This window comes from Pangasianodon hypophthalmus, chromosome 12, assembly GCF_027358585.1.
Source record: "Pangasianodon hypophthalmus isolate fPanHyp1 chromosome 12, fPanHyp1.pri, whole genome shotgun sequence".
Lineage (NCBI taxonomy): Eukaryota > Metazoa > Chordata > Actinopteri > Siluriformes > Pangasiidae > Pangasianodon > Pangasianodon hypophthalmus.
The window spans coordinates 6,893,680-6,909,077 of record NC_069721.1 but is presented as its reverse complement, the minus strand read 5'-3'; the positions used below and the strand labels follow the sequence as shown (position 1 = coordinate 6,909,077).

The 15,398-nt window shown below is 38.8% G+C and overlaps 1 protein-coding gene across 2 annotated transcripts in view; it reads right to left on the bottom strand.

The window, feature by feature from the left end:
- The window catches only part of prkg1b (protein kinase cGMP-dependent 1b), a 155,894-nt gene that overhangs the window by 45,922 nt on the left and 94,574 nt on the right, over positions 1-15,398 (bottom strand). For both annotated transcript variants that reach the window (XM_026915240.3, XM_026915239.3), the window contains exons 4-5: positions 14,778-14,883; positions 4,634-4,697 (exon numbers count right to left, since the gene is read on the bottom strand). In XM_026915240.3, coding sequence (XP_026771041.2) covers positions 4,634-4,697; positions 14,778-14,883 — 170 coding nt within the window. The remainder of the gene's footprint in view (positions 1-4,633; positions 4,698-14,777; positions 14,884-15,398) is intronic.

Sequence of the window (15,398 nt, the reverse complement as noted above, 5' to 3'; positions counted from 1 at the left end):
TAAAGTTGCATGCTAACCGTAACAGCCCGAAATAGAACCTGTTCCTCAGACAGTCTGTCTAACGCTTCAAGCACTGCTGACTATATAGCTTTAGCAATCTAGGCTTTGGCAGCATGACTCAATCTTGACATGATGCCTCTGAGTCATAACCAGAACACAAATGCACAGAAATGCGAAGATATCATTAGATATGAAATCTTGGAGCTCGAGAAGTACAAAAGCTAGCGGTTGCATATAAAATGTGGTGTGGTGTAGTGACACGGTTAGTCACAGAGAACGGCAGGGAAATTGCTTCAATTGCTCACAGTCAGTTTCTAATGGAGTGGAAACGAAGTGCACTGCACATAATTTAAAACCTTTTCAGAAATGAATGTGCCTGTGCTATCCCAAATGTGTGCACAATGAGACTGTGAGCAATAGATGATGCTGCACTGGGAAAATGCAATGCATTTGTAATGTAGGCTGGTATATAAGAAATAAAACGTGACAGGGCATGCTGTTCTAGATAAACAATCAATGAGAGAGTGGTGTAATGAAGACCGACATGAAGCGGAGTTACTGTTACGGCCTGAGGTTGATTATGACACAGGAAAAGCGAATGTTTTAATAGTGTATGAATTAATACCCGAAGCATGTCAAACCCAATGGTTTCGCAGTCATATGAAAACTACCAGTCAAACATCTGTAGAATTTGCCATATGACAGACGTGACCATGTTTGATCAACTTCGTGACTTAATTTTGATGGAAAATTTTAAAAAGATCTTCCTGACAAAATCGTAGTTTATTGAGAAAATTAGTCCAGGCACCTGTGTTAGCAGATGAATTCATATTGATCTCACTCATAAGGTTATATTTTTATCTCATTAGAAAGTTGATTTTAGTTGAAGTTCAGCCAATTAGTGAAAACCCCACTAAGGCTTTGACTTTTAAGTCTATTTCAGCTAACTAGTTAAATCAAGGAGTTCTTTTTTTTTTTTTTTTTTTTGACAAGATGGTCTTTGCAATATGTGCAAAATTGAAGTGAAAATAAAAGTCTAAATAAGTAAAACCTTAACCCATTCTTGAAACTTTAAAATTTGAATGTTTTTGTCTAGCCTATTAGTTATAACCTAGTTAAGCACGTTCACTACCTGTTTTGCACGATACTGGTGCAGCACAAGCTTTCATTCTGGAGACAGTTCTACTCGTTTCTGACATCAGCTCTCATGGTACTAATGTTATATTTAAGGGAATTAGGTTAGATATTCACAAAATTGCTTTGCATTGTTGTAACCAGGTATAGTATTGGGCACATTTAAAGTAAGAGTTGATTCACAGTTTTGTGTATTCATAGTTTTTTTTTTTTTTGGAAATGACATGGCCAGCGGGAAAGCACTCTAATCTAACTCACCTGAATTACTTAGATACAATACTTTAGCGTTTCCAATTTTCCAGTCTCCCACCTAGGCTTTGTTGAAATGGGGCTTGTATTGCTTCCAACAGGCTTGTGCTATATCACGATTAAATCGTCACCAGCCAATAGGCTTGGGACTACTGACAATAGCATCAGGATTCCAAACGATTGCGATGGCTATCAAGTTGGACGATTCAAATGTATGTCGGAAAATGTGTCGTCTACAGCTTTAAGCTCAACAAAACTAAAGTGTGTTGTGTCTCGTAATATGCGTTTCCTTTTTGCCTGTTTTGTATCCTACATGAACCTTAATAACCTGCTGTCTGACTTCAGACCAGAGCAACACAACAACGTTCTCTGATGTATTGTAGCTTTTCTTGTCCGTGCGGCCAAACAGATAAAGCCGAGTGATGATTGTCTGCACTCACAAAACATTAAAGAAAATGAAACAGTGTGTTGTTTATCAGGGCGACTTAAAAAATTCAATAAGTATCTCTGCTGCTGTTCATCACAGAACACATGCCCATGTAGTTTGTATAATTTTATTTAAATTTAATGAAGAGCTTAGTTACAGCTAATAACTCATTATGTTTATTTACAGTTCCGACTTAAATTTTGAAAGCATTCCTGACCTTGTTAATGAGTAATTAAGAAAAAAAAAACAAAAACAAAAAAATGATTAAACAATGGCAGCTACAGTATACATATGTCTGGCTACGCCTCCTTCTTTTTCCCCTCTCAAAGCCACAGGCAATACCATCACTAATCGGCAATAGGGCGCAAGATAGACACACGATCTCACAAGCCTACCTGCCAACCATTACACATTGGTTCATAAATTAATATATATTAATATATATAAATATATTTTTGAGTTATCACTCAAAAATGAACCAAAAGAGCAGTCTTTTTTTTATCCCCAGTAATAATGAGACATGAGCCAATCAACATGTGAATCTGGAATAGTTTGCTCAGAGGTTTTAAACTCTCCAATATTAACTGACCCATCCACCCATCCCCGCCCCCTTCGCCAATCTCACATGCTTGTGGGATGCCCTCACTTCCTGTCAGTGAAAAAAGATAATGTCTTGAGTTCATCTTTCAGAAATCTATCAGGGTATGTTAGACTTAGCTAGCATTAGAAAAAATATACAGTGAGGTCCAAAAGTCTGAGACCACACTGCATATCTGGAATTTTTTTTTTTATTAATTAAAAAATGAAAATGAACAGAAAGAACAGATAGAATTTTGAAAATGTTCACGTTAACTGCTTTGTACAAAAGGTCCGATTTTCCTCATGCCTAATCTCTTCTACTGAAGCATTTGTTCAGATGGTACGCCAATGGATTTGATCTAAAATGGATCATAAGGTCTTGCACAAACTTGTGGAGTCCGTGCCAACTCGAGTGCACACTGTCATTAAAGCAAAAAGGGGACGTACCAAATACTAGGAAACTCTGAAATCCATGTAAATATTTCTACGATTTTACTTTTCACAGGTTGTTGCTGATAATATCATTTGCAATAAAAATCTTTGTGTTAAATTGAAAAAGACGGCCAAACAGGAGCATTTTCACTAGTAGTCTAGTGAGCGTTTGGACCCCACTGTATATTTAACATCAGTATATATTTATACGTATATATTTATTAGTGATACCACCAAAAATTTCAGCCACAAATACTCAGAAACTGTATGAGAAATGGTCAAAAACAAAAGAGAAAAAAAGGATGAAACCTAAATCCCAAAAGATTACCCAGGCCTCAGTGAAGTGTCAAATTTAACATTTTACAAACTATGGTAATGGTGATGATAATTACCATTAATGGTAATTATACAGCATTCAGATGCGTTTAAGCAACATGAACAGTGCAAATGTTGACCATGTGGACATTAAACAACCGATTTGTAAAAGGATTATATCAAAAATGTTTTACAGTTTAATGGATATTACAGCAGAATCCCCTAATAATCCACCATCCAGCTGAGTTTTTGTGATTGCCACTGCCAGCATGCAGTTCCCAGTTGGTAAATGGTAAATCACTCACAAGGAAGGTTGTAAAGAGTGATTATATGAGTTTCTACATCCTTCAAACCAATCTGGCCATTTTCCTCTGACCTCTCCCATCAACAAAGCGTTTAAACACACAGAACTGTCTCTCACTTTATGTTTTTCACCTTTTGAACCATTCTGTGTAAACTCTAGAGATTGTTGTGTGTGAAATTCCCAAGAGATCAGCAGTTTATGAAATACTCAAACCAGCCCAACATCCATGCTGGTACCAACATCCATGCCACGATCAAAGTCACAGAGATCACACTTTTTCTTCATTCTGATGTTTGCTGCCACGTGATTGCTGATTAGATAACTGCAAGAATGTGCAGGTGTACATGTGTTCCTAATAAAGTGGACAGTGAGCGTATAGTGAAGCTGTTAGGATTAAGCAATGCACTCTTATTGACGGTACAATAGGAATTATGATGGGTAAAACCATGATTTCTATGGTATTTTAAAGTGTTTCAAGTTTGTAATGCCCTATTTGGACAGTTATAGCTCGATAATATAATATATAATAGCTTTGTAAAAGGATTATATCAAAAATGTTTTACGGTTTACTGCACATTACTGCAGAACCTCCGAATAATCCACCATCCAGCTGACTTTTTGTGATTGCCGCTGCCAACAAGCAGTTCCCAGCTGCACAGCTGATAATATTGAAATGGAGGAAATGCTTGTTTTCCTGTATTTTTTTATTTTGCTATTGTTTCTGTCAGATTAAATTCTTTATCAAGTTTTCGTAATGGTAAATCATGCACAAGGAAAAATGAATATCACACGGTCATAGCTTCCAATCTATTGTTTTCTATGGTCTCTATGATATGTACAAGAAAAACCACTGAGACTGACGTACTTTGTGTTCTGGACAGGAAACTTGTGAGATTGCCTATTCTGATATTATACTGAATTTGTGTATGTGTGGAGGGACATGTTATCAGTTACTCATGCATTTGTAGTGACTGATAACTGATTAGATGCATGTGAATTTAGTGATGGTTAGCATGTGAAGGGGAATTTGTTAGTGATAAACTGTGTGGTCTTGCTTTTGTTTACTGACCTGTAGCTATGTGGTGGTGCATGAGTTTGTAAATAAATTGCACTTATATATTTCAATTTTGAGAATTTTACAGAAACAAAATAAGCAGCTGTGCGTGATCTGCGTTGAGTTTCGGGAAGCATACCTCTTCCAGCACATCTGCGAGTTTGCTGAGTATTTCTTCTGGAAGGCCTTGGAATGTGGGAACACTGCAGGAAGGAGACATATAAAAACACAGGTTTGAGTCTGAAACATGTGTGAAAAGCACTGTAGGGAGCCAGCTAAGCACATCGCTCTTGGCAGGCTAAGCCATTAAACTCACTTTGACCTGAACATCCACTTCAAACATACAGGTTTATATCGAAATCATCTGCATTTCCAAGCGTATTTATTTTAGAGTTATTTTTTAAAAAAAAAACGACAACAGTCTTTTTTGCCTGCTGGAGCACAAGATCTTAAGGGCATGTAAATGTCACAATGAATGCATGGAAAAAAACCATCAAAACACTTCCATTTTCTCTCTTAACAGCAGGAGGACTTTAACTGAAAGCATTGCCTTCAGAAAGATTTGCAGAAAAAAACAGCGGAATTTAATGTTGACTGAAATGAAGAAAACAGTTGTGCTGTATGCTCAGGTTATGTTAAGATTTCAAGACATAATCCATGAATGTAGATAATACATGTACTCAGTGATGGCTGCTGGTGATATTAGATGTGAGGCTAAACGCTAATATCTTTTAATAGTTATACAATCGCCACCCACTTTATTAGGAACACCTGTACACCTGTTCATTATGCAGTTATCCAATCAGCCGAATCAGCAGACTCACTGAAAATGGACAGTTGAAGATTGGAAAAAGAACAGTTGATTTTTTTTTTTTTTTTGAATTTTCAACTGTCCAGTTTTGAAGAGCCTGTACACATGATAGTCTCAGATTCGTGTTCTTGGCTGACAGTAGTGGAACCTGATGTGGTCTTCTACTGTTTTAGCCCATCCACCACAAGCTTCGATTTTTTTATGCTGAGATGCTTTTCTGCTCACCACGGTTGTAAAGAGTATATGAGTTTCTACACCCTTTCTAGCACCTCGAACCAATCTGGCCATTTTCCTCTGACCTCTTCTATCAACAAAGCATTTCCACACACAGAAGTGTCACTCACTTAATGTTTTTCACCTGTTGCACCATTCTGTGTAAACTCTAATGACTGTTGTGTGTGAAATTCCCAGGAGATCAGCAGTTTATGAAATACTCAAACCATCCCAACATCCATGCTGGTACCAACATCCATGCCACGATCAAAGTCACAGAGATCACACTTTTTCTTCATTCTGATGTTTGCTGCCATGTGATTGGCTGATTAGATAACTGCAAGAATGTGCAGGTGTACATGTGTTCCTAATAAAGTGGACAGTGAGTGTATAGTGAAGCTGTTAGGATTAAGCAATGCACTCTTATTGATGGCAAAATAGGAATTATGATGAGTAAAACTATTACACACAAAGACACATAGACAGCTGCATGATTTCAATGGTAAAATCATTGAAATTTTTTTTAAGTGTTTCAAGTCTGTAATGCAATATTTGGACATTTATAGCACGATAATATATAATAGCTCGACAAGGAAGCGATTAGGATTAAGCAATGATTTATACCATGAGGCATAATGGATAAATTATGTTGGACTAAACTATTACACACATAAGGAATGATAAGAAGATGCATTAGTGATTTCTATGTTATTTTAAAGTGTTTCAAGTCGGTAACACCCTTATATTGGAGAAAAGTCCAAAATAACCCCTCTTGATGTATTTATTAACAGCAAATCTAATGATGCTAAAAATTTGAATTTATATTGAAAAGGGGGGCTTAGCAAGTTAGACAGAATGTTAACTAATTATATATATATATATATATATATATATATATATATATATATATATATATATATATATATATTACACTTATAGTGAACTATATATAGTGTATATAATGTATTTAAGTTAATATTAATCAATGCTCACATGCAAAACATCACAAGCTGGATAACATTATGTCTCAACTATGGATGTCAGTCCATGTGCTTTTTGGTCATCCTTTGGTCATCCAGTAACAGAGATTTTTAAAAAAAATCAAACATGAATGGTTGTTGGGTTATTATATAAAAAATATAGAGCAGAAATAAAAAAAGAAGTCATTTTCATTATCAGAAACAGAAGATACAAAATTTAAAAGAGACTTGTTTTTCTTTTGCTTAAAAAATTGTAAACAAACCAAACAAAAAACTAGACTTGCTGTAAAACTAATGGGGATTCACTTTAAAAAAAAAAAAAAAAAAAAAAAAAAAACATAATGATCGTACTATTTCATGAAAGTATTTCTTCAGCCACAGTTTTTTCTATTGAGTAATAATAGTCCAGGATTGCATCTGATTCAATTGGATCATCATCTTAATATTTATAAAATGGGCATGTTGAAAATTTCTCAGCTCATCAAATGCACATTTCATGTAAAATTATGGTCTGTTAATACATAATACGTAACATGGGAAGAAAACTCTTGGGTCCGTGGCATCAGGTTGAAAAGTGGACATGCTCTGCATTCGTAATTCACTAGAGGTCAAGATCAATGAATGGATTAGTCTCAGATAAGCCAGATGAATTTGCAGAAACCAATGGCAGTAATCAGCACCTGCCCTCTGTATATATAACCCATAGCCTGATTTCCCTTGAGAGTGAAGAAAAGTGGAAATCTCACATAAAAAAAATGACTGACAGTAACAGGTCATGAGGAACGTGATGTTGAAGTACTTTCAAAACAGAAATCCAATCACATCCGACAAATAATAATGAGAGAAGAGATTCTATCACAGGTTTCTGTGTAGCATAATCATCAGTGTTTTTAAAATGTTTTATTGTGTGGTAGGCTTGTGTAATATGTAAGGAATAAAACAATTTGTTTTGATATAATTTGCTTTATAAAAAGCATGAAATGTTACCACTCTGAAGTTTTCCAATTCCTCGTATACCACAGCAATTTGCCAATTATTACAATTTATTAAAGAATGACGTGTCATGCATTTTATCTGTTTATAGTTACATTTAATGTTGTGGAACGTCCATGAAATAAGTTATTTCCTGTTATCACTTACGTTATAGCAGCTATAAACAGTTGCTCGCTCACTTTCTCTTGAACTTAATAAGACAAAAATACAGCTGGTTATATTACTGAGAAACTGCAGAAAACTTTTTTAGGTAACAATTTTACCTCTGACTGTTATAAAGCTCTCACACTGGAGACTCCTTCCATACATGCTATGACACATTCTTCTTCGATAAATAACAGTTCTGAAAACCTTTTTATTATTAAATAATAATTACAGGCCAATCAGAGTGTCCAAGTGGCCCATAATGCTCACTGAAAAAGTCTCTCTCTCACACACACACACACACATCCCTGAGCACTCTACAGTCGAGATCCCAGAGCGTCTAACTTCATGAAGCAGAAAAGGCAATCGTAGAGTCAGGCCAATAACTGATAAACCACTTTTATGGCAAATTTCATTCGTCCAGGTGACCAAATTATTGACATTGTACAATAAGGCACTGCTCTTAGTGTCTGTGAATCATTTTTTTTGCTTGGGGAGTTTCATAATATCATGACATTTTAAAACCATTTCACCTGAACTTTTCCTTTAACCAAATCCAGTTTATTGATTTAATTGTCTACTTAATGACCTAAAAAAATGCTAAGTGGTGCTGTGTCTTCTCACAATCGATTTAAGTATGAACAGCTAGAACAAAGCAATGGCTTTAGACATTGATTTCTGTTTCTGGAACCAACCACTCGTTGTGAATCTCCAAAAGGCTGACATACCTTAAATACCAATCAATCAGTAAGCATAAAGAATAAATGATTACTACTATAGTCTACTCAACAACAACAACAAACAGCTGCAAGATAAAAAAAAAAAGTTTTTAAATGCCTTACTACACAGTACCAATACTTTCATTTTCAAGAGGATGACAATAAATGACAAAACTCCAGTTGCAGAGCAGGTATTATTATTATTATTACTACTATTATTATTAATATAGCAGTGCTGTTGAACTCTCTATTCGGATTGGTCAGAATGTGTTGATTCATTTTCTATAACAGCAGCTCTGACATAAGCGCTGGCTGCAAAACAAATCACTGGCTTATATTAATGCGCTCATTCTAATATGTTAACTTACACAGAGACTTGCTCTACTTGCTCCAACAGATTTTTAAAAATTGGTGTAATTGTTGCTATGGTGAAGTTTTCTGCAAGGAGATATTTATTTAGCAATAAATGCCTCTACCTTTATGTCTAAATATAAAGCTGCACCATTAGATTTGCCACCAGAAAGTGTTTAGAACTCAGGACTTTATGGTTTCTTGAGAAAAAAAAAAGTAACATCCATGGCCACCTGCATGGTCCTTTATAGTGCCTCAGTCCAGTGCAGGTAGTCAGTGCTGACGCATAGCACCTGCACATGCCACTATTTAACCCACACTGTTTAAATAGTTGGCATGAGGATATAGTCTGCACCAAACATCCAGGCGGCTTATACACAGGGCCTCTCAGAAGAGCTGGCTGCTCGTGATCCTCCCGGGGACCTGGAGGCCCTGTATAGCATCACCGTCCAACTAGACAACCGTCTACAGGAGCGACGGTTGGAGTGATGCTCAAATAGGGCAAGCCAGCCCTAGTGTGGTTTCAGGAGGGCCCTTATAGCTCCCCCTGGGGGTCCCAAATCACTTGAGATCCTGCTAGAACCCATGCAGTTGGGTGCCGCTGTTTTACCACGGCAAGAAGGGCTTGCTTGCCGTGACCCACAATGATCTCGGGGCTATGGGCAGTTGGGCCAGTGCCTTCCACCCACACAAACCTTTAAAAGACGGGGCCCTCCCAGATAGAGGGGTCTGGGTTATCCCTGAATGCAGCCCCTCACATTTCTGGCTTTTTTTTTTTTGGCCATCCTTCTTTGGGGGCGAGGGCAAACAGGCAAGCCTCCAGGTTTTTATTGATTCAGGGACCGCAGTCAATTTAACTAACAAAGGCTTGGCCCGCAGCCTGGAATTGCCCCTGGAGGTCCTTTTACACCCACTGCTGTGGGTACATCCTGTTTCTGCCCTGGATGAGTGACCACTGGCTTCCGGGCCCATAACCACACAGACGGCGCCGCTCCCTAGTTGCCTCAGGGGCAAATAAAACTCCCCCTCCATCGTAAAGAAACCAGTGGACCTTTTGGGGGTGCTGGAGGATTACTGGGACCTCCAAGAGATGTTTTTAAAGCGCAGGGCCCACCACAGCCTAAACATGGTGACCTAAAAGGACTGACTCCCCCTGCCCTTGATGAACTCGGCCTTTGACCGACTACAATGGGCCATGGTCTTCTCCAAACTAGACCTATGCAGTGTGTATAACTTGGTTCACATTAAGGCAGGGGATTAATGGAAGACTGCATTTATCATACCCTTGGGGCATTACAAGTACCTAATGAACACCCCCGCAGTCTTCCAGCACTTCATAAATGAGGCCCTCTGTGAGACATTGAACCACTAAGCGTTTGTCTACCTTGATGAAATCTTAATCTTTAGCAACTCGCTAAAGCTCCTAAAGCTCCTCCTTCAAAACCACCTATACGTCACGTCACCATCATCTCCTTCTTTCATGAGGGGTTGAGTATGGACCTGGTTAAGACTAAAGTGGTCAAGGAGTGGCCTCTGTCCACCTCGGTCCGGGTGGTCCAGCAGTTCTTGGGCTTTACAAATTTCTTCTGGTGCTTCGTGAAGAATTTCAGTACCCTGGCCACCCCACTTTGCACCCTGACCAAGAAAACCCAGGGTAGGTTTACATGGACGCAGGAGGCGTTCAAGGCCCTAAAGGGGAGGTTGACTTCAGCTCCTGTGCTTTGGATGCCCGACCCTATGCCTAGTTCATAGATAGCTGATGCTTCCAACATTGGGGTGGGTGCTGTCCTATCCCAATGGTCAGCTCCTAAAAAAAAGTTGCACTCCTGTGCCTATTTCTCACACTGGTTAACTCCACCAGAGAGAAACTACGATGTAGTGTACTGTGAGCTCCTGGCCATTAAGTTGGCTTTGGAGGATTGGAGGCAATGGATGGAAGGGGCCAAACATCCATTCCTCATTCTTACAGCCCACAAGAACCTGACGTATATCCAGCAGGCCAAGCAGCTGAACCCGCGACAGGCCACGTGGTCCCTGTTCTTTGCCCAGTTTGACTTCATTCTGTTCATTAAACCCACGTCGAAGAACATCGAGCTGGAGGCGCAGTCGGATCCCCATCACAGGATCCCGCCCCCAAGCCCAGAATTCCGTCTCCCAAAATAGTCACCCCTCTGCGCTGGGGTTTAGAAGAGGCAGTCCGCTGGGTGCTTCGGCAGGACCTGGATCGAGGTGGTGGCCCACCAGGCAGGCTTTATGTCCCACTGTGTGTTCAACCGCAGGTCACCTCCTGGGGCCACACCTCACCCTTTGACAGGAACCCTACTAGTGTCCCAGGGGTATGGGGGTTATACCAGGGAACCGGTTCTCGAAGGCCTGTAAATTTATTTCGCTGCCTAAACGAGACCGCGCTTTTGGCAGAGATTGCGAGCTCCTCCTGCAGCACGTAGTAAGAACGCATGGCTTTCCAACCGACTTGGTCTTCCATTTGCCAGTCTGGAAGGCCTTCTGCCATCTAGTAGGTGCTACGAGAAGCCTATCATCAGGGTTCCACTGGGGTTGAATGGCCAAACAGAAAGGGTCAACCAAGACCTGAAACAGTCTGGCCTCCTCCAATCGATCAACATGGGCGAAACACTCAAGGCACTCAGTCTTGGGCATGTCACCATTTGAGTGCCAGTTTGGCTACCCTCCACCCATGTTTGCCGAGCAGGAGGAGGAGCTCAGGGTCCTGGCAGCAGAACAAATGGTAGGCCAATGTCGCAGGGTCTGGCACAAGGACAGAACGGCCCTGCAAGCAGCCGCCCCGAGGAACACCCACACAGCAAATCGCAAGAGCCGCATGGCCATCACATTCTGCCCTGACCAGCGGGTGTGGCTGGCGACTAAAGAACTGCCGTTGCAGGTGGAGTCCATTTACCCTGGGTCAGCGACTTTCTCCGCTGAACCCTTGGTTAAGCCATGACGAGTGGACACCTCTCTCTCATCTCTCTCAGCAATTATATTTGGCCTGATATTTGGCCAGCACGGAGACTGTTCTCCATGCCACTGCATAAACTGAGAGAATGTGTTAAGGCTTCTTGTCAGCTCACTGCTTCCCTTATACATGCCCTCCTCGCAGCCGCTTATCCCAGCAAGTAGCGAAGTGGTTAGCACATTGGAGCACGGCACTCTAGGGCCCCATTGCTGCCATCTTTGAGGTCGCTTCTTGGCCAGTAAGCACTCCTCCTTGCTTCTTCCGGATTCAGAATTTCTTTCTTTCCATATTTTCTCCATTTGGATAGCGGGCCCTGCTGAGTACTGTTTACCGAGCCCATCCCCATAACAAAATGACAAGCTGCAGTTCTTTGTGGTATTAACTTCAACAGAGAGGAAAAACAGAGAGGCTGTTTATGGGAACGACCGTTTATAGCTGCTGTAATGTATGTGATAACAGGAACTAACATGTTTTGCAGATGTTCCACAACATGAAATGTAACTATAAACAGATACAAATGTAGAGTATGATGTGTCATTCTCTAATAAATAAAAAAAACAAGTTAGGGTTGACAATTTACTGTTGTGTGAGAGGAATAAAACACTTCAGGGCATGCTGTTATTGGAAAATAATCAATTTTGGAGTGGTAACAGTAACTCCACTCCACATCGTTGCTTATTTTCCTATAACAGCATGCCCCTTTATGTCCTTAGTTCAGGAAGCTGGACAAATATTCTTAAAATGCTCCTGTTAAGAGGACTGATTTAGCTTTTACCATTTTATCAAAAACAATATTAAAATACAGATTGTAGAAATGCACTTTAGTTTTTCAGGGGTGCATTGTGTGGAAATACCTTTGCTTTTGTGGCTTTCTTTTTGCCATGAAAGCACTGCCAGTCGTACACAGTTAGCACCCACATCATGTTAATATGCCTAAAGCAGCTTTTAGACAGCAGGTCTATCACCTGTGGGAAGCCATTATAACTGAATGTAATAACACTGACACATCTGTGTTTACAAGGCTCTCTGCATGTTTACTCCATATAGACAGATAGACAGGCTGTCTTCATTTTACATGAAATGTGCATGTAAGGCGTTTAAACACGATGATGTATGTCAAAAGGAATTACAGCTTCTCCTGGAAATTGGGTTTTTGATTCAATGTGATCCCTAGCCAAACATCTCAGGTTCCTCTCTCTCACACTGTAAAGCTGATAAGATGTTACAGTATATGTAGATCCCAAATATTGCTAAGGGTTCAGTCGCTGGATCTGCGGTGTTTTTCACATGGTTTGTTGCTGCTTTTATGGACTTTTTATTATTTTTGAAGTCCAACTTAGTAAAAACAAACCAAGATAAGGACTTTCAATATGTCCTCTTTATACATATCCTCTTTATCCTGTTTAAGATGTCACTATTTGAAAATAATAATAATAATAATAATAATAATAATAATAATAAAGCTATTCTGTAATAACTTTTGTTAGTAATGCTACCTTTGAACTTTGTTGCGTGGTCCACTCAAATATTTTTAATTTAGTCATGAATAAAAACACTGACGCAGCATGCAACTTAACTTAATACAGAATAGCTTTTCAATTAATGAAATCTTTGTGTTAAACTTGCAGACAGCCTTTCAGAAACTGACGTGCCCATTCAGACCTAACAGATAATAGACAAGCTGTCAAGAAGCTGTGTAAGCTGTATTATAAAGAAGTGTCTCCTAACAGTAAATGATCTAAAGTAAAGTACTGTATATGATGTGTTAATATTATGCAATAGCACATGATCTATTTCAGACTTCTACATCAGTGTATACCATCACACTCTTATGGTGGAAAAGAACCGAGAAGTGATACTTAAGTAAAAGTATAGATAAAATCCTACTCAGTTAAAAGTGGAAGCCAGTCAAAACTATACTGAAGTCAAAGTAAAATTTAAAAAAGCTACTTTAAAAATGAGGTCAAGTATTACAAAGTAAAATGTGAATGTTTTTCTGGTGATATTTTGTAAAGAGATGTAACTTATCTAAACTGTAAGAAGCTGTTTTTTTTTTGTTTTGTTTTGTTTAAAGCAGCTACACTTGAAAACATCATTCAATCTGTGTACGTTTGCTGCTCATGTTCATGCTTAGCAATACATAGTTTGGTAATGAATTTATCTTGTTATTAAAGTATCTTGTTATTAAGCAATATTTACCATTTGCTAGAATTTGAACCACTAGCTAGGCTGCATAGTCAATTACGTTATCTACTGGAATTGATGCTAGTCTAAGCTGGCATTAGAAAACTAAATATAGCCAGTTAATGTTAGCAAATTAGTAGCATGCTTTTTCAAATTAGCTGGAGCTCCTGCCTTCTAGGGAGGCGAAGATGATCATTTTATCCGAGCCCTTTTGAAACATTTCACTCAGGTGAGCTCATCCTTAAGTTCATACTCCAATGCACACGCATAGCTATAGCACTAACTACATTGTGTAGCATGAAAAGGTCAGCACAGATGATGAATTGATACTATTCTTGATATTTTTTTTCTACAGTGATGAACATGACTGATGCTATACTGAAAAAATTGGATGCTAAACAGAGCCCATTCTATTGGTGTATAGTGCACAGTCACTGGCTGGACGAGAGAAGAAGACCTTCGAGTACTTTAAATAAAAATAAAAGGAGTAAAAAGATTTTTTTCTTGGGAATGTAATTAAATAAGCAAATATGTATTCAGTATTATATTTAATACTTAAGTATAGTAACAAAGTATAATTACCCAAATATTTGCACCCTTATTTTGAGCAGTTACAGTCAGAAGAAAGGTATTAAACTGTCCCTACTCTTGTTGTTTCAATATTTCAGACTTGTAATTGGACTTAACTAATTACTCACTGTCAGTACCCTGGATGGGACACCAGTCAGGACCAGTGTTGTGCCTTTAATTAGCTCTTAGATAATTTTTCAAAGTACACTGCATGCACCTCCCAAGGTTAAAGATATGCACTAAAGGTACAAAAGATGTATCCTTGAGCGTACCACCCCAACGACAAGGAAAAGTACAGTTTGCTCCTTTTATTTTGCAGATATTGTGCAAAGAGAGAAGCCCACCTCTTGAGGAACTCCATGTACTCAGCATGCTTGATGAGTCCTGTCCTCATCATGATGGTCTGGAAACACTGCCGGTCAATAGCCCATAGCTTCACATTAGTGAGAGCTGAGAAAAACAATCAAACAAGTGGAATTAGATCCAATGTGACAACATGCATTCCCCACCAGCATTATTTTATACCCATAAAAAAAAGTTTGTTGTCTTCAATATAGCATTAAATCCAAAAATCCACTAGTTTAGATGCAATGTTGTGCCACTAAACAAGGTATACTTTTATCCAAAATAAGGACCTGTCTAGCCTAAAGGGCCATGCACAGTCTTACTGCTTTTTAAAGAAGCAAAATGGCCAACCATGCTCCATATTACATTTCCCTTATATTAGATTTTTCCTTCGAGCTATTATAATACAGGTTTTAAGCCCATACCATTATAATAATTCTTAAAAGTTGAGTTATATTCATGCTGGCAATGGCAAATAGAAAATCAGGCATGGAGATCAACTCAAAGATAAATAGCCTTATCTGCGTCACAACAATCCAAAGTCAGATTCTCGCTCACAGCTGAACTGTCATAATTCACTTAGATCTGCTATAAATCATTCCACTGTCTGGAATGTTAGC